The sequence below is a fragment of the Carica papaya genome, chromosome 6 (assembly GCF_054855325.1).
Source record: "Carica papaya isolate Zhongbai chromosome 6, ASM5485532v1, whole genome shotgun sequence".
Lineage (NCBI taxonomy): Eukaryota > Viridiplantae > Streptophyta > Magnoliopsida > Brassicales > Caricaceae > Carica > Carica papaya.
The window spans coordinates 37,875,090-37,897,285 of record NC_142314.1 but is presented as its reverse complement, the minus strand read 5'-3'; the positions used below and the strand labels follow the sequence as shown (position 1 = coordinate 37,897,285).

At 34.1% G+C, this 22,196-nt stretch overlaps 1 protein-coding gene across 10 annotated transcripts in view; it reads left to right on the top strand.

The window, feature by feature from the left end:
* The window catches only part of LOC110809602 (vacuolar protein sorting-associated protein, putative (DUF1162)), a 66,682-nt gene that overhangs the window by 19,582 nt on the left and 24,904 nt on the right, over nt 1-22,196 (top strand). For 4 of the 10 annotated variants that reach the window (XM_088206563.1, XM_088206562.1, XM_088206566.1 and 1 more), the window contains 12 exons: nt 4,252-4,401; nt 6,669-6,732; nt 8,406-8,507; nt 8,619-8,816; nt 8,906-9,033; nt 12,898-13,048; nt 16,164-16,256; nt 16,382-16,483; nt 17,105-17,163; nt 17,275-17,377; nt 17,445-17,639; nt 17,717-17,833. In XM_088206563.1, coding sequence (XP_088062689.1) covers nt 4,252-4,401; nt 6,669-6,732; nt 8,406-8,507; nt 8,619-8,816; nt 8,906-9,033; nt 12,898-13,048; nt 16,164-16,256; nt 16,382-16,483; nt 17,105-17,163; nt 17,275-17,377; nt 17,445-17,639; nt 17,717-17,833 — 1,462 coding nt within the window. Of the gene's footprint in view, nt 1-4,251; nt 4,402-5,483; nt 5,634-5,661; nt 5,788-6,668; nt 6,733-8,405; nt 8,508-8,618; nt 8,817-8,905; nt 9,034-12,897; nt 13,049-16,163; nt 16,257-16,379; nt 16,484-17,043; nt 17,164-17,249; nt 17,378-17,444; nt 17,640-17,716; nt 17,834-22,196 lie in introns of those variants that run through there. The other 6 variants (XM_088206564.1, XM_088206567.1, XM_088206568.1 and 3 more) reach the window with 6 other exon arrangements.

Below are 22,196 nucleotides of genomic sequence, written 5' to 3'. Positions count from 1 at the left end.
ACTTGTGGCAGGAATTGGACCAATATCATAATTTGACCATGGATTGTAGCAGAGATGTAGCATATCTCAAAAGATTTATAGAAAAATCATCCATATGAATTTTTGGCAGGTCCAAATTCGGACTATGATCAAGTACGGATGTAGATATTGGAAAAAAAGAAATGCCATCACGCAATGAGGTAATTTCCATCTTACCATCAGAAAAAATAGGAAAAGGGTCATTCTAGAACCTCACTCCACTGATTGTTCAATTCTAATTTTACGAGGTTCTAAACATCGTCAGCAATCAAAGAAAGTAAGTTACCATGAGAATGCAATTTTGGGAGCATATTGTAGAGATAATCTTTAGTGTATCTTTTATAAAAAAGTCCAGGTATGCTATAGACAATGTTGAAACCACATGGCAACCCCAATGACTCTAGCAAAGACTGAGGATACAAGAATATATCATAAAAGATTCCTCAACAAGTTCGTATGGCTAACCAATTGGAAGAAGTACCTATTGATCTTACTACTTTTAAGAACGAGGTTGAACGACTGCGTAGTCAACTGGAGGTCTTGAGAAGCCTACATATACAAGTGTAATAGTACGCTCAAGTATACTTTCATTTTCATACGGTTTGAATGTCTTAGATAAACTTTTTGAAAATTTTTAGATTATAAACATAGAAACCATTGATCATATGATTAATACTTTTAAAGTTTGATATACAGATGTTGCTTGTCCAAGTAACAAGAAGATTATTACTGTAGATGGTTCCCTAAATATCATTATAGGTAAGGAGATATTAAGCTTAGTTCTACACATATCTTAGAAAATGTACTACATGTTCATAAATTATACACTAATCTTGTGTTAGTAAGTAAATCATCATAAAATTTGAACTGCAAAATAAATAACTCTTCTCAACCTAATTTTCTGGATCATAATTTAGGGAATATGATTGAACGTATTGAGGCCCGACATGAACTCTACTACTTCAATGCACTTGAGAGCGCTTTTTTTGTTGTTACCACTAATTCTATATACAAAATTTAGCATTCTTATAAGAGACTTGCGCACTCATCATTGTCCATTTTAAGGTTATGTTTTCCTTATCGTTTAAATTCAGAATATAGATTCATACTTCAATATTTATGAATTTGCAAAATATAAACATATGACATTTTCTATTAATAATAAAAGAAGTTCAACTTCATTTTTGTTAACTTGCAGTTATATTTAAGGATTATCTCACACACCTGATATTTTTGGGACTCAATGGTTTGAGTTATTTATTGATAATTGCACTAGAGTCACCTGAATGTTTTTACTTAAAGGCAAATGTGATGTTAATCATATTATATCTTATTTATGCAATATAATAAAAATTCAATTAGAAACGTCATTCAAATAATTATGTACCAACAATGCAAAAGATTTTTGTAATCACACGTATTCATCATTCTTCAATCAGAAAGCATTCTTCATGAATCATCCTATAAGTCCACGCTCCATAATAAGACAGAGTAGTAGAATATAAAAATAGTCAGTTTTTTTCCCAAAACAATGTGCCAAACTAATATTGGAGCTAAGCCGCCTTACTGCCACCCATATTATTAATCGCTTGCATACAAGTATTCTTGACTTCAAAAATTCTCTTAGAACATTTCAACAATTTTACCCAACGATAAGTGTCAGAAACTATTTGGTCCCTTAGATGTTTAGGTGTGTCGTCTTTGTTTGTACTCATTTCTGCCAGAAAGAGAAACTTGATCTTTGGACCATAAAATGTGTACTTGTAGGATTCATATTCTCTCAAAACTAATAAAAATATTATTATCAGTCAACTCAAATTTTTATTTATCTAGAAACGTCACATTTGTTGAATGAGAATTCTATTTATTCCAACCTTATCTTCGAGTAGCTATATTGGAACATAAGAAAATAGAATATCTAATGAGTTTTAACCTACTACGTTTGTCACACACCTCAAGACCTTAACCATATGAGAACGTTTAAAACTCGTTAGAAAACTCATCACCACAAGAAAACCTTCAAAATTCATCTTCTCAAGAGATCATACTAGACCTTAGATTTTCTGAAGTGTATACAAGGAGGAAGATGCCAAGTGTTGAGCCAAAATCGGTTCAAGAATTTGACATTGATATAAGAATTGAGTAAGTTCAAGAAAACTTATACAATTCTTTAATAATTATGTACCTATTGTATTTTGGAAAGATACAAGGGAATGCACTAAACATCTTCTCTATCCAATCTTGTAATTTGTCATTTGATAAGTGCTTGTTGGCCTATAAAAATTTATTCGCAAGTTTGAGTAAGGAGTATATCATAGAATAATATTTGAGACATTGTTATGTGAAAAAAGGAAAAATACTATGAGTACAAAAATACAGATACTTTGAAAAAAACTAGACTTGAGAGAATTGATGAGTCTATCCAAAGGTAAGAAATTGAGGGGATACAAATGAGTTTTCTTAACAAGTATAAAACAAATGAGACAATCGGGAGGTATAAAGTGAGACTAGCGGAAAAAGACCTGACATTGACATATATGATAGATTACGAGGAGACATTCGCACTACTAGTCAAGATGAACACTATCCAAATTTTATTATCATTAGCTGCCCATTTTGATTGATGATTATAATAATTTAATGGAAAAAAATGCATTCATGTATTAAGATTTGGAAGAAGAAATCTACTTGGATATCCCTTTGAACTTTTACAAAGAGTGGGAGCAAATAACATATCTAAAATAAAGAAGACACTTTATGGACTCGGACATTCAGCAAGAGCATAGTTTAGTAGGTTCACAAAAATGATGGTAGATATGAGATTTAAGCAAACTCAAAGAGATTACACTCTATTCATCAAATACTAAAAAATAGAGATAGTTACGATTTTCTTAATAGATATTGATGACATCATTGTAATAGGAAATGATAAAAAGTAATAACTAAAAATAAAATAGTATCTACCAAAAGAATTCAGAATTAAAGAAGTAGGTAATACAACAAGACCAAACGCGTCAAGATTGACAAACATATTATCAAAGAAAAATTTGACAACAGTCTAATATATATTCCATACATGCTCATAAATTCTTAACTGGTAGACGTGCTAATGGAAGGACATAAGCGATCCGTCATTCCGAACTCGTACTGACAAGCTGAGGATAGACAAAATTTATTCCCCCATCTTGAGGGGGAGTGTTAATAGAGGAAATAATTTAGAGTGTTTAAGAAGAAGAAAATTGGGTTAAAGAGTGTGATTATTATTATTTTTTTTCTAAAGAATTAAAGAGTGATTATTAAAGAGGAAGTAAATAATGGTGTTAAAAAGAAAGTAAATTAAGTTAAAAAGTATAAGGGTAAATTATATCCTTTGTTAAGAGGTTGACATTTAGGCAGTCGAGGGAAAAAAACAATTTTGCTTAAAGGTCATTTGCTTCTAAACAAAGAAGATTCAGGGAACCTCATTGATAATTTTGCTGAAAATTTATTTCTTCCTTTTCATACACACTGGTGGCATGCCCTTGTTGCCTTTGATTATAATAGTATTGTTCTCTTGAAAAAATTGATGGTGGGTGGATTCAACTTGAAGGATATTTAGAAGAAGGCATTAATTGGAGTTCTTTAGTATGAAATAGAAGGATTCTGGAAGTGTTATGTTGAACTAAGAGGGATGTATTTATTTTTCTTTTTGTGTACCTTGAAGTACAGCTCATTGTCTTTTAGAGGATTTCATTTTCTATTGTGCAAAGAGATTGGCTAATCTTTTGGATTGAATAAATTTTCTTATATGTTCTTTTTTCTCCCTATTGTACGGGATGATCCCTTATCCTCCCTCTGAATATTCCATACTCTCAAGTTTCTTGTGTAAATAAGACATCTGTAAAGAAGACATCTCTGTCTATTTTGTTCTTCAGTGGCACTTCATGGGAGGCTTGATTACAGTGCACTTGTTCCTCTATTAAGAAATAGTTGTATTAGAATTTTCTCCACTGTTTTCAAGATAAAAATTATTGAAGTTCCATGTCAAGATTGCTTCTTCTGAACATGTTTTTTCTTCTTCAAAATATAATTTCTAGAGAGCATTGGTCGACTTGTTTTCTTGGAGGATAAAAACTTTAATTAATTATCTTCATTCTCATCCTCCAAAAAATGCCTAACTGAAAGATCCTGTTCCAGCTTAAAATATGTGGAGTTCTTACTAGTGGTTGATTACCATGGTATGAAATAATGCAGGTTTGGACGATATCGTCCCAGTTCTAGTTCTTTAGTGAAAAAACCAGACGGTTGGCAGAAACTTTGGTGGCAATATGCGCAGGAATCTGTTTTGTTGGATATCCGCAGGAAACTAAAGAAAACTTCATGGAGATACCTTGGACAGCGACTGTAAGTAAACTTGTTTATTTCCTTCCAAGATTTCACCTCATTACATTAGGTGTATGTATTTTTTTAATTGTAGTTAATTTAATTCAAGCACACGTACACTTGTTCAGTGTGAGTGAATATCAAAGATAACAATAAACTGCAAATGCATTATGCTTTCAGTTCTCTAAAAATAAGCTTTTTACTTAACAAGAAGGGAATGTAGATAACTATTGAACTAGTTATAGCAAATGATTTTATATATTATGATGAAAAGGGATTTGAAAATTATTAATAGTAGGGAAGTAGAAAATAATAAATAGTATATAAAAGGCGACACAGCATGGAGAAGTAGAAACTATAAATAGTGTATAAAAGGTGAAAAATCCAATTCATGATTGTAGGGATTGGCAATCCATTGTTGTACTTAAATACAGCAGTGAGTTTTAACAATCAAATTTAACAGTGGGGGATAAAGTCTATGATATTTTGTAAGGATTTTTTTGTTGAATTTTGTTAGTATGTTTGGTTTTACTATAGCAATTCTCAAGGGGTGGACATAATTTGTCTGATATAAAATGAGAAGCATCTCCCATTCTCAAATTAAGCAAAGAAGGACGAGAAGAATGTTTAAGGAATAGTAAAACCTGAGTGAAAGAATATTTTCTCTAGTGTATCTTTCATATGGATGTCTACAATGTATTATACAAGGTTTCCATTCATGGGAAGATAGTTATCGTTGATTACAACATGAAGAAGTTGATAATAAATGAATTTACACTTTAGTGTTAATGATGCATATATTATATTATTCATCAATTAAAAAAAATAAATTCTTCCATATGGTATTAGCTGTAAACAAGTAACTTTTTTCTCTTTCTATTCAAATTTTAATTGGCCTTTGTTCCTGTAAAACACTACCCCGATTGTACCAATTGACCTTTTAGCTGGTGATCCTCCTTGCCTACCTTATTGTTGGCCACTCGGAAGCGCCAGCCACCCTTCATTGCTATCAATGCACAGCCAATCTATGCACAACTAATAATGCACAGGTAGCTACATGTACAGACAAGATGCAGACAGCCAATTGTACATAGCCAGCAGCATGCACAACCAGCAACACATGAGTCAGCCGCACATAGACCAATTGTGCACCAGTTGCCCTTCAAGCCTAGTGCCTCCTTCCAGCTGCACTGCAACTAGAGAACGACCTACATTGCCGGCAACACTATGCCCGAGACCAGCCTTCATCGCTGGTGATTTTTCTGCTTGACAAAACTGCCTAGAAACCAGTTTCTTCTACGTAGAAGTCTTTGCAACACCTCTTGAAACAGATTAATGAAGCTATTAACTTATGCATTAGAAACCAGAAATTGGCCAATATGGGAAGACATGATCTTGCTTTTATTGGTAAGTGAAGTAAATTGACCATTAGATAGCTTAAGGTCCTCGCCACTACAAATTTCAAATAAAGTTATCCTGTACAGTTAGCAGTTACTTCGTTAATTCACAATTTTTCCTGAAGGCAAATGTCAAACTTTCCCTCTCCTCTTAGTACACACACATACAAACACATACACATATATACATCATTGAGGAATGCATATTGAGAGGTCTTTTTAGATAAAAGACCTTAATGTTGGCCTACTAGGGCAATACACCAAGTAATCCACCATTTTTTTAAACCTTGATGCTCAGCATGACAAAAAGTTAAATTGACATCCCCAAAATCCACCATACACACAGTTACCTACATTACAAGTAAACATTTAGAAGTCCCAGGAAATGGACTTGACACCAAATCTATATACTTGGCCTTCAACGTGCTTCTAACGAGTACATTATTGATAATCTCCCACTTAGTTTATTGAAACAGAAGATTTGTTTTGCTGTATTATGACTGGTTTGGGCCAAGCTCTTCACTAGGATCAGGGAGTGCTAAAATAAAATTAGAAGAAATCAAAAGACAATAAATTGTCCTCTATTTCTGTCCGTACAATTAGTAATATATGAAAGCATTCTTAAATTTACAAGAATTTTCTTCCCACATAACACCGGTGGTCCAACATAAAAATAAAAATCCACCATAAATTATACATACATTCATAACTAACAAACTATTGTAATTGGGTGGTACTCCCTTAATACCTTTGTGAATAATAATACTTTCATCTTTTATTTAAAAAAAATAACTAACAAACTGTTAATTTTATCAAGTTTTATTATAGTGTTTCAATACTTATCTTTCTTTATATAAACTTTTTGTTCTTTTTATGTTTTCCTAATTGCAGGAGTAAGCGTCGGAAGTATGTTACCTTGTACAAGGTGAAACTCGACTTTCTTCAACAGGAACTGGTAATTGTCTATTTCTGCCAGTTTTCTATCAAATCCAGAGGACTTGATTGTCATTTGTCCAATACTTTCATGTAATTGCATTTGTATATAGATGGTGTCATGTTGATGATTTATGAATGAATTCTTTTTAACTTTTTGTAAATTTTTTCGCTTGTAACAAGGGAATTATTGTTAGTGTTTTATTTTTTTTTCAATGTTAATCAAATTGTTTATGGTCCATGTAACCGGAATGATTGGGAGGTACAAGTTGTGGAGGCCTTGGATGAGAAGAGAATGTGATAAAGTATGATTTTGAAAGTGGAATTAAGATATGCCTTAGGAAAATGGTTTGTTCAAGATGAAACCTCTTTTTAAAGCCTTGTTGAGTCAAGAATCCGTGGAGGAAATACATGATAACTAATGGAAGATTGTTTTAGAAGAGAGGATCTCTTGTAAAAGGAAGCATGAAATAGTACTTCTAGTGGTTGTATATTTCAAAAATGCTTCCAGTGTTTATAATATAGTTTCTAAGCATGAAAGAATACTCACGACTTTGAAAAGAGCAATAGTTTCATACTCTAGTTTAGGAATCTTATGAGTGATTAGAGAGAGCTTTTGGGGACGAGAAGAGCAGAAGGGTTCTTTGGGACTTGGTGACTAAGAAAGCACTTGGCCCTTATGGTTTTTCAATTCCCTTCTCTGAAATTGTTGAGAGTAATTAAGAGGGGATTGCAATCAATCATTTCGGAAATGCTATCTTAACTGGGGAATTGAGGTTAACAAAAAAAAAGCAGATCCTCGGGAACTGCCTCTTAAGTCTTCCCCGATCCACCCACTCATCCAAGCAAAACCAGGTTCTATTCCCCTTATCTAATTTCCAACTAATGCCCTCCTGAAATTTTGGTCGATCCATCAATATCTTCCTTCCTAATCCTATACAATGTGGTATCAGATTGATTGTAATGGTAACAGGGAGTGGATTATGAACGTGAACAACAATCTTAATGATTGAGAAATTGAAGAGTATCAAACAGTCGACTTCTTTTATCTATGGTGCATGTTAACAGAAACAGGGACTAGATTTCTTGGAAGCTGAAACAAAATGGGAAGTTCACTTTTAAGTCCTATTATAATTATATGCTGGGAAGCGAGTTAGGAAGGGTTATCAGGTTCCTGATTTATCAGATTTGGAAAATGAAGGAGCCTCCAAGGTTTTTCTTTTTGTTTTTGTTTTTGGGAGACTGGTGGAGAATGCATATTGACGATTGACAAACTGATGACAAGAGGCAAAGTTATGATGAATGGTTGTTACTTTTGTAAAAAGGCTGCAAAGTCGTGTAATCATATTCTTCTTTCTTTTCAACAATTGTTCAATAACAAGGAACTTTATCAAATTGTCCGTGAAACTTATAAACCGTTCCATGTTGGTTCAAATTTAAAGTTAGGCTTTCTCTTTTTCTTATTATTGATATGAACAACTATGAATTTTCACAACCAACGGGGGAGAGCAGAAAAGTTACTTACCAGGAACAAGAGTATGCTATTTTGTATCTAATTTTGCTGGAATGGCAAATTATATTCACTGATGTTTGGGTGTGAAACCTTGATCTTTGTGACTTAGAAAACAATTTTTAAAAATGTGACATGAGGTCCTATTTTTTATCTTGTTTTGGTTTTTGTCTTTTATGTTTCAGCCAATTGATGAATCTATCCTTTGGGAATTGGAGCAAATGGAGAAAGACTCAGATATTGATGATATCTTGAGTTGCAGGTCTGCTGCAGAGTGTGAGCTTCAGGTATGAATATATATAGATATGGATGTTAATGATTATATGTGCATTTTGCATAAAGTGCGGATATTTTCTTATGCCGGCTGGCATATGTAGATTGATAATCTGATCTTGTAGGAAGTTTTGACAAAGTCTTCAACCGCAAATATGGAAGTAAATGAGACCAATATATCTGTCAAAAAGCTACGGAATGATGAACATTCATCAGGTAGCTCTCGTGGATGGTTGAACTGGCTATCTCGCGGCATGCTTGGTGCTGGGGGAACAGATGATTCTAGTCAGTTTTCTGGTGTTGTCTCTGATGAAGTTGTCAAGGTAGAATATCTCTCATCAGGGGATACTAGGGAATAGAATAGATGGAGATGCTGTTATTGGGAAAATTTATGAGCTTTTTTTTTATACAGGATATATATGAAGCAACAGAATTTCATCCTCAAGCTGTTTCGGCTCAGGATTCTGACGTAAATGACAAGATTTATACATGTGCAATCAAATTCAACATCCTTGAAATTTCTGCAAGAATGTACAGCATGTACGGTAGCTATTCTTCCAAACTATTTCCTGAAAATGTATAAATCTGCTTATCTGCCAAAAAGAAAAAAAAAATTCCTGGATTACAAATTTTCAGATTTATCTAAGTAAACTAAATTTTCTTGGAAACTTAAAATACGTACTATGGTGAGTTATAACTGGAAGAATTACTGTGCATTTTTAGGATATGAGGTTCTTGTAAATGGGTTGATTAAGAAAATGGAGAAAATTTTTGTAATACAGCTGTGAGTTTTTGTAGTCCTTTGTGATGACAAATCTTTTTCTTTTTCTTGATCTTTGGTTGGATCATAATATAACTGTTACATTCTTTTCAAAATAAATTCAAATTTTTGTCATACTTCATCAACTTTATGATGCTGTCATTGAAGTTGGCAGCTGTTTCAAGTATCTTCTGGTTTCTTTTTTAGATTATTGTATCCTTTGAAGCAGTTTTAATTATTTCTCTGGATTATTTTAATTCTTTCTTCAGTTTTGATTCTCTGGTGATTCTTTGTACCTAGGTGCTTTAAGTAGGACGAATTGAACCCTCAATTTGGACCTCTTCAATTATAGTTGATGGGATATGCTAGAATATTTTATAAACGAGAACATTAAGTCATTTACTCTCACTTCTAGCTGTTGGGGTTTTATTGAATGGAGAAGAAATATCAGTAGGAAGGGGGAAGAGAAGAACTTACATCGTAGGAAGACGAGATATCCTCCTAATAAGGCAACAAAAAGAAAAACCATTGTGGACTCAAAATTCCTTTCAATCTCTTTGCGAAATGGATATAAAGGGGTTTTCCTCTAGAATTGTGGAGAAAAATGCATTTCTTCTTATTGAATAATTACATAAAGGTACACATATACATATTATCACCCTCGCTACATAGAAAAGAAAACTTAATTATTTTGGGGTCTCATGATTTACGGGAAACTTAATTACAAACATCTAATTAAATAAACCTAAACCTAGGGATACAACTTGTTACAAAAAGGGAAAGATGTTTAAACCAGATTATTCAATTCTCTCGTGCTCTATCTCAAGTTGGTGAATAGATGCTTTCCATTTTCACCTTAATAATATTCTGAAACATTAAGCTACTTGTTAAAGAAAGTGTAAATAAAGGATATAAGGGTGAAGTACACCTTATATAATTAATTATAATCAATATAGGTTAAAAAGAGTTACACTCTTTTACAAATCCTATTTGGTCTTAATTGCTAAAACAAGAAAAACTCTTAATAGGGAGCTAACCTTCATAGTTGGTCATCATAGTCCATTCGCTAGTTAGCACTAGTTGCCGGTCATCTATCGCCGAGATTGGCCTTAATCATCGTCAGCACCAGCAACCCAATTGGGGCTCCTCCTGTGCGTGTTGACCCTGCTTCTCAGCTGTATAGACTCTACACCTGTTGCCCATATGTGGTTGCTCCATGGGACGTAGGTCCTCCGCACCAACCACATAGACCAGCTACTCTGCTCCTCTGCATGCTGCTATCAACTGCACAACCTTCTGCCTCAGCCGTGTCCAGATTTCTTTATTTGTTTTGCTCCAATTTCTATGCACACAGAGCTGCAAGCCGCGACACCCTTCTTGCATCCTATCGTGCCTAGTCTCAGCGATCTTCCTATCTGGGCTTTGCAACGGCTCTCAGAAACATTGCTAGCTTTCCTAGCAAAAACACTCCCAGCCACAAGCTGAGAGCTTTCCCAGCTACTCCTTCAGCCGTATGCACGCAACCGCGCAACTTCCTGGTAAAATTCTTCATGTAATCTTTCATTTAATTGATGGATATTGAGAAACCTACAGGTACAAGTGTAATAGATTGCTTAGATATACTTTCTTTTTTAGATAGTTTTATGTCTGAAATAAACCATTTGAAAATTTTTAGATAATAGACTCAAGAGCCACCAATAATATGACCAATACTTCTAACATGTTGATGTTTATATTCTCTATTCAAGTGATAAGAAAAATGTAATTGCAGATGGTTCTCTCAATACTATTGTGGATAATAGCAATATTAAGTTTAGTCTCACTCTGGTCTTAGAAAATGTGTTACATATATCCAAACTATGTACTAGTCTTTTGTTGGTTAATAAATTACCACAAAACTTGAATTGCAAAATAACTTTTAGACCTTCTCATTATGACTTTTAGGACTGGAATTCGAGAAAGTTGAGTGAACGTGCTGACGTTGGAAACGAGCTCTATAACTTGGATGTATCTAGGGATCCTTCTCTGCTGTTATTACTAATTCTACACACAAGTTTTGGCTGTACTATAAAAGACTTGGATACCTATTGAGAAAATCTTAAGGCTTATGTTTCTCTTATTATTTAAAAATTTAGAATATCAAATTTTATGTTGTGATATATAATAGTTTGCAAAACATGGGTGTATAACATTTCAAATTTAGCAATAAAAGGAGTTTAGTTCCCTTTTTATTATTTCATAGTAATATTTGGAGACCAATCTCCACACCTGATATTTTGGGGTTTGATGGTTTATGTCATTCATTGATGATTGCACTAGATCTACCCTAACTTTTCTTATGCAAAACCAAATCCAATGTTAGTTAATATCATTTCTCAGTTTTGCAACATAATAAAAGCCAATCTGGAACCCACATGAAAAGATACTGAATGGGCAATGCTAAGGACTTTTTCAATCACATACTATCATCATTTTTCCACCAAGAAGGAATTCTCCATGAATCATCTTGTCTCCACGCTTCACAATAAAACAGAGCAGCGAACTGCAAAAATAATCACCTTTTAGCTGCCACTAGAGTTTAATTGCTTGTCCTCTAGCATTCTAAACTTTAAAGGCCGTCAAGTTATATCTAGAAGAGTGTCATAAACCATCTGGTCCTTTGGATATTTAGGGTTATTGCCTTTATTCATATCTATTTCCATATAAGAGGAAAACTTGACCTTTGGACCTTGAAATGTGTGCTTATGGGGTACTATTCTTCTCAAAGAGGGTGCAAATGTTAGTATTCACTCACAAAAAATTTTGTGTCTATAGATGTCAAAAACTTTATTATTAATGGAGCTTATGTTAAGGGATAAGGGTAGAAAGTTCTTAAGAGACTTTACCCTACAACTTTTGCCACAAATTCCAACATCATCACCACAAGAAAGCATTCAAAACCCTCTAAAAAACTCACCCATCAAAAGATAATACGAGACCCCATGTTCACTCAGGTGTATACAGGGATGAAGAATTCGTGTTTTCAGTCTATGCTGGTCTAAGCATCCTAACGTAAGTTTCGGAAAAAATATACAGTTTGATAATAATATATCTATTGTACTTCCTAAAAGAATTAAAGAATGCACTAAACGTCATCTTTATCTTATTGCACAGTTTGTATCATCTAAGAAGTGCTTACTTATAAAATTTCTTTACAAGTTCAAGTTTTGAGTTTATTTCTAACACTTTATCTAAGGTATTAACTTGTTAAAAATGAAAAAATACTATAAATATTGAATATACAGGCACTAGAAAAAAATCAAACGTGGGAAATGGTGAACCTACCTAAAGAAAAAAAACATGTGGGATATAAATAGGTATTTACAATATTTTTCTCAAAAATATTCCTTTTATTGGTTAAATTTATTGCTCCATTCATTTTCAATTTCTCTTTTCCTTTAAAATAATGAAAAATTTTGTTTTCTTAAATGATAAATTAACCTAAAAATGTCATTCCTTTCAAGATGGACAATATCTTGTTTACTTTTTCGATATTTTGTCTTCTACGGTTAAATTCTTTATACATTGGGACATCGGTGGTGAATTGTGAATGATAGTCTTTGGTTTTCTTGGAAAATTATTAGTAATATTTATTTATTTTTTAGGTATTCTTGTCAAGAAATTGCTAAGGTCGATCTTTCGGGAGGAATTATTGAATGTAAGATTTGGGAAGAATCAGCCACAATTGATGTCATTGTTAATTCTGGAAAGATGGTTTATCCACGTGATGGAAAAGACATTGTCAAACTTGCAGGGGTTTGTATTCCGATCAAATTCTTTTTATATCTTATTGTTCTAGTTGAACAAAGCTTAAGTTACTCTGTAATCTGTTTTCAAGGTCTATTTTATTACATTAAGGATCCTTTTTATGTTGTAACTTCTATTTTTGCTGTTTTTTTCTCTTTTTATGAGGAGAGATATTGTTCTTCTATTTCTAATAATATCTTTTTTGTTTTGATAGAAATATAAGCTTTCCTAATATGAGAGACAAAAAATTAACAAAGTCAGAGGATCAGACATGCTCCTTGAAAATTAGAAAAAGATTAGGGAAATTGAAAAATGCTTCTATCCTATAGAATGGAAATGATAGTATCCCTTTTTAAAGAAATTTGATGTCAGTAATTTTTTGTGCCTTGGCCCATAACTTGGCTAGAAAGGTAGTTTTATTCAACAACTCCTGAGATGGTGCATACCTGTCTTCAAGAAGCTTTCCGGTGTCGGAGACGCGGCTCTAAACCCAAACATGTGAATCAACTTGGTCTAGAGGTTCCAGACTGTTTAACAGTTGAGCAATATGTGGGAGTGTGTCTCTCCACTAGTGAAGGACATGACATTGATGTTTGAAGATAGAGTTTGGTGAGGCCAGTGGATTTGCAGCATAACATGGGGTATTATGTCTAGCTGATAGATAAAATAATAGAGGGAAATTATGTTGCCAAAGTTGATCCCTCATACCAACTATTTGTTCTAGTTTTCTATAAAAGAAGTTCTATGTAAATAGTCAGTGAAATTGCAATAGGTTGATCATCTTAATTCTCTTGTCAGAAAAGAAAAACGAGCAATGGGCCTTTGTTAGTTGATGTTGGATAAACAACAAATACTACCATTGTAAACAAATATTGTGTAAATTTCAGTCAAATGGAGAGAAGAGGGCAGACTAGATCATATCACCATGATCAGGGCTTTCTTCTTTATATCTGTGCACAATTGATTATGTAAATAAGGTGTGATTTGGTAATTAGATCTTGCTTGTAGTAGCTTTTATGTTAGGAGATGCTCAGGTATTAATCGCTTGTCAGAGCGACTTCTCCTATTTGTATGTCAGCAAGAGGAGGTGGCTCGGAGTTGAGAGACATGATTAGCGTGTTAGATAGTTTTGTGGAGGAATCAGAAGGCAGAACAAGGATAGTGTAGGGAGTTATAACCAAACCATGCTTCGACAGTCAAGGTGGGGACAACAACGAAGGTCACTCTGACCAGTTTAAATCTCGTACAAAACCATGGCCAACAAAGTGCCTCTATACAAGATCTTGTTGTAGCTGAATTATCTAGGTGGTAATTAGGTTATTCTATTTGATCCCCCTCTTCTTGCTTTAAACCCTCCATCTAACTCTTTCTCATTTGATTTTCTCTCACTTGCCTATAAAGCTTTATACAAGAATTCATATAGATGTGAAGGTACAAATACGGAAATTAATCAAGTCTAAGTCCCCAAACATCACAGATAATAAATGCCCACAAATTGGGGATACATAATTTCTCCTATTAAATCTTATATACAATCAATACAACTACTTTACAGTTTCCTGGTATAGAAAAATTATCTGCTTCTTTCCATGCCACCCCTCCCCTACCCCCCCTACGCCCCACCCCCCACCCCCCAATCCCATAAGTTGGTCAAGGGATGTCATTCATTCTTGTCTTTCTAAAGGTAACTTAGAATCAAGCTCTATGCAATCCTTCTGTTGGAATATCAACTAGTTGGCTTTGAAGGTACAACTAAGATTGCATAGACTGGTATCAATCAGAGGCTCAATACCAATGAGTTGTTTCAAATTCGTCACAGTCACCGTACTTGTCTCCAGATGTGCATGTTATGTGCTTCAAAGAATGAGACACCAATTCCTACTTGCGCTGCAAAATAGCCCGGAAGATGTGGCTCAATCTGATGAATTTGTTTGGCCTAAGTTGGGCGGTGCCTCATCCAGTAGACAGTTTTATAAATTCCTGTATCTAGGGGTTGCGGTGAGAGAAGAGACAAAAGCATTGGGTAAGGGGCCATTTTTGTAGGTTTTTGGTGTATTTAGCTATAAAGGGATAGTTGGATCTTTCATGAGCAATCAATGTCATCATATGAGTTAAGGGAGAAGATAATTTTCATTGGTTCCTTACGGGCAAAAGTGCACGGACACTTCCTGACCATTGGCCTGCAAGAGCTTGACTGTAACTGGGGACACTGGCATTCATAGGGAATAGAAATTCAGATATTTGTGTAGCAACTTTGAGCCTTTTACTTTTGTTTCTATGTTGAGGAGGTTGTCTTACGCACTTCCTTAATGAAATTTCTTCTTTTTATAAAAAGAAAAGAGACATGGAGTATATATAAACCGACTATCTAATTGTTTCTATTTTCCCTTTTGGGGGAATTCCTAATCTTCTGTTCTTTGTTTTTTAATCTCTATTAGTATTCCTTTTTCAATAAAAGAGGAATGAAGGGTTTGGGACTGTGAATCATTCTGTTAAAGGTCTCTATGACTAAGATGAAGAGCAAGGTTTTAGAGGAGATTATGCTGTCTGAGGCCCCTGGAGGACTTAAACACTTTAACAAGCCCACATTAACTTGGATCGTGAAGATATACCCATCAAAGATTTTGAGCACATCCCTTTTGATGATATCCCAACCTTTTGTAGAAATGTGATAGAAAAACCATCAAGATTGGGGTCCTTATTTTAATCTGGTGAAGACTCGTGTCATGGCTAATGGACACAAGCCAATTGAAATAATGTTCAAATTGATGGTAGGAAAACAGAGTCGGTTCCATGTGAGCACATGACTTGTCTGATGGTGATTGCACCACCAGAAAAGATATTGCCAAAGTAGGGCAGCACCAATTTGGGGTTGGTTCGCCAAAAACAATTTTTTATAGATTTTGTCTCTAGTAGGATTTTGCCACCAAACAATGTCCATTCTATTGCGGTTTTCTTTATCCTTCACTAACTTGGTCATGATGCCATGTTGTACCCCCATTTCCTTTTAAGTTTGATTTTGATTATTTTAATCTCTCCCAGAAAAGTTTATTATGTTAGCAACATTTAGAACCTTTTCATTTAAAAAATTTGACAACTCCTGGTTCACAATGTTTGCCTGCAGTGTTGTACAGGACGAAGGATGCTTGAAAGTGGGCCATCATGTCGAGTCCAAGTGGACATAAACCCAAAGCAATATGTTGAATTATCAGTGAAGGTACTTTCAGTGTGCCATAGCTTCACTATTTTGGTGATTGCATAGTACTTAAATGCTTCATTTTGGTGTCTCTTTATCTGGACTCTTTCTATCTGTCTTACCTGGTTAATAAACTGTGTATTCAGGTTAGGGTTGAACCACTTGAGGTTGCATGCAATTTGGACTTCTTTCTTCGGTTCATTGAATTTTTCGCTGTTTTCAAATCCTTCAAGTTTCATCAAGAAAGGGTAAAGCTTCTATTCTCGATGAAGGTTCTTTGTTTCTCGATGGTTGTCCTTAGTTCTTGTAGCGTCTTGAGAACTGTAAGGTCTGGCTCAGTAACAGCCTATCGACAGGAAAACGGAATAAGAAGGTTGAGAATAAGTCTTCTATCTTTTTGTTGAGCTGGTGGAGAATATTAATAGTAAAATTTTTATTTTTTCAAGTTGCTGATCAACTTTCCCTTTAAAGAAGATAATTAGACCAACATTATAAGACATATTTCTATCATGCAGAACTATGAGGGAAATGAAAAGCTACATGAAAAGTAATGGAAAAAAAGTATATTGCAGATCCTATCATTTTATCTACTCCTACTATTTCCATTTTATCAAATGCTACCTAAAGGATAAGGGTTCAAGTTGTGGTTAAGTACTAATTTAGGTTTTGGCACAAATTTCATGCAAATAGCTAAGACTTCTCTACCAAAGATTTTATCAATAATCATATGGATTCTGACTGTTTTCATACATAACCTATTGAAGTTTTAAAGATAGATTGAAGTCCTTGATTTCATTTTTTTTTCTAGAGATCATGCAAGAATAGGGTTTGGAGACTGTTGAATACTAAAAGTTACTTTCCTAAGGCAGGTATTGTCATCACTAAACGGATTTGAGGATGTTAAGGCACGATTGTTTGCTAAAGCTGAGTGAGTGATTTTGAACTTTAAATCTTCTAATTTGTTTAAAAGGTTAACTGCATGATGCAAGATGAATCATTTGAAACACATTGCAGTCTCTTGTACATTTATCTTTCGCAGGTATATTTTAGCAAGTTATAAAAAAGTGAAGTGGGATGTTAGCGTAGTTGATGTCATCATAAATGTTCCCTGCCAAGATATAATCTCAAAACAAGACAACATGGTAATTCATTTGTTTTAACATGCTTGATTGTAAGTGACAGATAGCTTTGACAATCTAATGTTGGTAGATTCTCTACTCCATTCTGCAGGTTCTGGAACTGAGATCTTTTTCATTTGAATCTAAATTCGACATAGATTCTCTTGGTTCTAGTAACAAAGAACAACCATATCTGAACTTAAGTTCTATTCCTGGGTGCGACTCAATCAATTTTCAGCTCGGGGATATATATGATAACTTTGAGATCAAACTAAACAATTTGGAGGTTTGCTATCTTGCTTATGTCTAGTATACTTCGTTTTGTTTTCCCTTAGGATGCTTAATTTTGGTTATCTTGTGCAGATAAAACTAATGGTGCTTCACAATTCTCAACAAATCCCTGTTCTAGAGAATGTCTGTACCTCTGCTACCTATGCATTTTGCATCATTCCTGATGATTCAATAATTAAACAATTGGGGGTAACTAAATTAAATCTTTGTTCATTTTTCTTTTTTGTTACAGCAATAATGAGGAAATTTATACTCTTGGTACTAATTACCTAAGCAAATAATTCTTTTATCCCCTAAATCCTTTTTCGAAGAAAGAAGGTGACCCACTATATTAGCAATGATCATAGAAAAAATAGAATAATTAAAGGATTTCCTATATATCAATTATCTTCAGATGTTTATGTGAAAGAAGAGAATGTTATATTTCTACTGAATAATATATCCTATTCATATACAACTTTTAGAACAAAAAAAGAATTCCTAATTTAATTACACATCTGTTTAGGAGGCTATAATATAAATATAAAATGAGACAAATATCTAGACTTAATAATACTTTTCAGCATTCCCTCAAATTGGTGAATAGACATTGTTCATTCACAGCTTACTAATGATTGTCTTAGATGTGGGATTGTTCAGATCCTTGGTGAGTACGTACATAAGTTGAGAGTCACTGGACATAGAGGGCATGCAGATCAAATCACTAACTTTTTTTTGATAAAGTGTTTGTCCAATTCAGTATGTTTGGTCTTATCATCTTGTACTCGATTGTTTACAGTATAATCACCGATTTGTTGTTACAGTAAAGTCTCGGCGAGCTATTTCACTTAATTTTTGTATTTTCTGAGATAATTTCAACTATAATAACTTGTAGACTCCTTGTGCCATTGTCTCGATATTTTGATTCTGCACTTGACCGGTCTACCATATTATGTTTCTTGCTTATCATACAATAAGATTTTCCTGAAAGCAAGTGCAATAAGCCATGGTTGATCTTTCTATGGATTACTAACCGGACATTTTTAGCATCAGGATATGCTTCTAGTCTAAGTTCAATACTCTGTTTGATTAAGATGCTTATCCGTGGAATGCTTTTAAGATAATGCAATACACTGTAAGTTGCTTTTAGGTGAATTTCTTTCGGATTGTGCATAAACTAACTTATTGTACTTACTGCACAATGTCTGTCCTTGTTGATAGTAATATCTTCTTCTGCCAATCCTAGCTTCTTGTTGGGATCTATTGATGTGCTAACAAGTTTGCATGCCAGCTTGCCTATATCCTTCAGAAAGGCGTTAATGTACTTTTGTTAAGAGAGAGATTCTTTGCTTTGTGTGGGCCACCTCAATTTGGAGGAAATACTTCAGTTTGCCTATTCTTGTCACAATGATGTTATAAACATATACAAATAGAGTTATGACTTTTTTAACTATTGCAAATCAGGCTATTGGTGAATGTTTCAATTCACATAATGCTCTTTTAAGTATGTATACCTTATTGAATATTATATATTCTGTGAACTTCAATAGAATTTTATATATATTTTCTCTTGAAAATTCCATATAAAAAGTCATTTTTCACATTAAATTGTTAAATCTGCAAGTTATAGTTAGCAGTTAAGGACAGAAGTACTTGGACTACTTCCATCTTGGCAATGGATGCAAAAAATCTCTTGATAGTCTATATCATAGATGTGTATGTACTCCTCCACCACTAGTGTTAATTTATACCTTTTCATAATACTGTTATTGCTTTAGACTTGTATTGAACATTTACTCATATCTCCCTTGTTTTTTCCTTTTATTAGGTCCAATACTTCTCAGGTTCAGTTCTTTTTCACTATCTGAATTTTGACATTTATAACAAGTTTTTATTTTTCACAGGACAATACAGCAGGTAATATAGTAGGAATAGACACAGTATTTAGACTTATGAGAAAAGTTTTGTCAAATAGTGAACATTTTTTGAAAGGCAGGAGATGTGAAAGTAGATCTAGCCAATGTCTGGTGCATATACTAGTTCCTTTGCAATATAACTAGATCTTTAGTGGATTTCCTAGTTCCTTCCTGAATCGCACTAGTTAATCAATATTAGAAGATAAAGAATTATCAAAATTTATCATTCACAGAAATAGAGTCTGTTGCTTAGACTTACTTTGGTTTAAGTAAAAGATTCTTCTTTTTTTAGTACACTTGAGAAAAACCTTGGATCATACAAGGTTTGGTTTTTCTTTTATTTAAAAAAAATATAAGGTTTCTTTTATTTCTCTAGTATGTTCTCTGCTTTTGGAGTTGAATCCGATTAGTTTTTTGGAGTTTGAGGTAAGTGTGGAGATATAGGTAATGGAAAGACAAAGTTAGGTCCAGAAGAAATGGGTTTCTGTCATTATCTTCTGCTATGGTCTCCTTCTGAAGTTTAAGGTTGGGAAAAATATGATTCAGGCTCAACAAAAGTAATATGTGCAGAAACATAGAACTTTAGTAGGCAGATTATAATATTTGTTCTTTTTAGATAAAAAGAACGTATATTAAGTATAAAACACCAAGGGGTTGTTGCCCCTATACAAAGTATTTACGTATTTGTTAGAACATCAAAAACCTTCAAAAATCATCCCACCCATATAAATCGTGCTCCAAAATTAGAGTCTCAAAAGTATGTATCTACCTATCTCTAATTTTGCCTATCTCCCACACATCCATCAAATACTCTATTGTTTCTCTCTTTCCACACCACCCAAAAAATAGATATAGAATGAGTTTTACTAGTAAATTTTTCACTGTACCCTCAATCATTCTATTGATACCCAGTAAAGCATAAATATTCTAGATGTTATAAGACCAGACATCAAAGAAGGCAATGATTGCGTGATCCCTTCTTATCAAGTTGTTGATAGTGAGGATACATTCTCGACCCGCTTCCCAAGTGAAGAAAATGATTCTTGGAGGTGCCTTCACTTTCCATATCCGTAAAGTTGGAAGTCTTACATCTTCTCCATCTCTATTGGCCAAATAGTCATAAAAGGACTTGAAAAGTCTCACTTTCTTCAATTTTAACATTGTCTTATCTTTATTAGCTTCTAGATGCACATCGGCCAGTAACTGAAGAAACCTAGTAAAGTCATCAATCTCCTAATCATTAAGGTTTCTAGACAAATTTATGTCCCAACAACTCCTCCCATCCACCTCTTTGAAGACTTCCTCCATTACCACATTCTTACTTAAGGTTAAAGCATAAATTCTTAGGAATTGGACGACCTTAAGTTTATCCCTCCCAATCCAGTCATCCTCCCAAAAGTTAATGATATTTCCCTTCGCAAGTTTCGATTGAATGCAATCAAGGAATAGAGGACGCCCCAAACCGATCTTCTTCCGTAGCCCCAATCCATGAGGTCTAGTCATCTCGCTACTACCCCCCCCCCCCCAAAAAAAGTACCCCCCACCTCACCTCAATGACCTGATATCACAATCTACCCCTCCAATAAGAATCTCCACAACTACTTCCCCTATAAAATACTATTTAGATCTACCAAAGATTGGAGAGTCAACCCTCCCCTACTAACCAATTTATTCACTTCCTCCTACTTAACCAAATGATATTTTTTGTTTCTCTCGTCATCCCCCCATAAAAAGCAACATTGAATATTCTTCAGTTTCTTAGCAATTTTCGGAAGAATAGTCAAACCTGATAAAAAATAAATAGGGAGATTGGTGAGAGTACTTTTGATAAGAGTTTATCTTCTCCTTTTTGAAAGACGGTTCCTTTTCCAACTTGCAAGTCTCATCTCAAATAATTTAATTATTGGATCTGAAGTTCTCACATCTTTAGATTTAGCCCCTAATGATGGACCGGAATACTTAATAGGCAACTGCACTGACTTGCACATAAGGACCTCAGCCAACCTGTTACGATCTCCCCTGCTTTCAAACTTCACTAGCTTAGACTTGTATAAGTTAATATTCAACCCTGAAACAGTTTAAAAACACAAAAAAAGCATATTCTCATAAGATTGGCAGAAAATCAATGTATCATCTGCAAAGAATAAATGTGAGACTTCCACTTGACACCCATCTCTATCCACCATATTACTTATCAGCCAATCTTCATCCATCAGTTTCTCAAGCAGTCTGTTCAATGCTCCCATAAAAATAATGAATAAGAGTGGAGAGAAAGGATCCTTTTGTTTCAAACTTTTTGAAAGTCTGAAGTAGTAGCACAAGCCTCCATCCATTTCCTTCACATCCACCCAAAACTTATTGTGCCCGACATATAGTCTGCAAAATCCCAATTCATGTGGTCATAAATCTTTTTCATATCCAATTTATATAAAATCCCTTCTTTCCCCTTGGCCACCAACACAGCATGCATAATTTATCTTTCCTCCACAAATGCATTCTGACACGAAACAATCACCTCCCTTAACACCCGGGACAACCTCCTAGCAAGAATTTTGTATATGAGCTTGTAACTGTATCCCACTACACTAATAGGTCTGAACTCTAATATTTTTTGTACCCTCCACCTTGGCTATTAGCACAATGAACATGCCAGACTG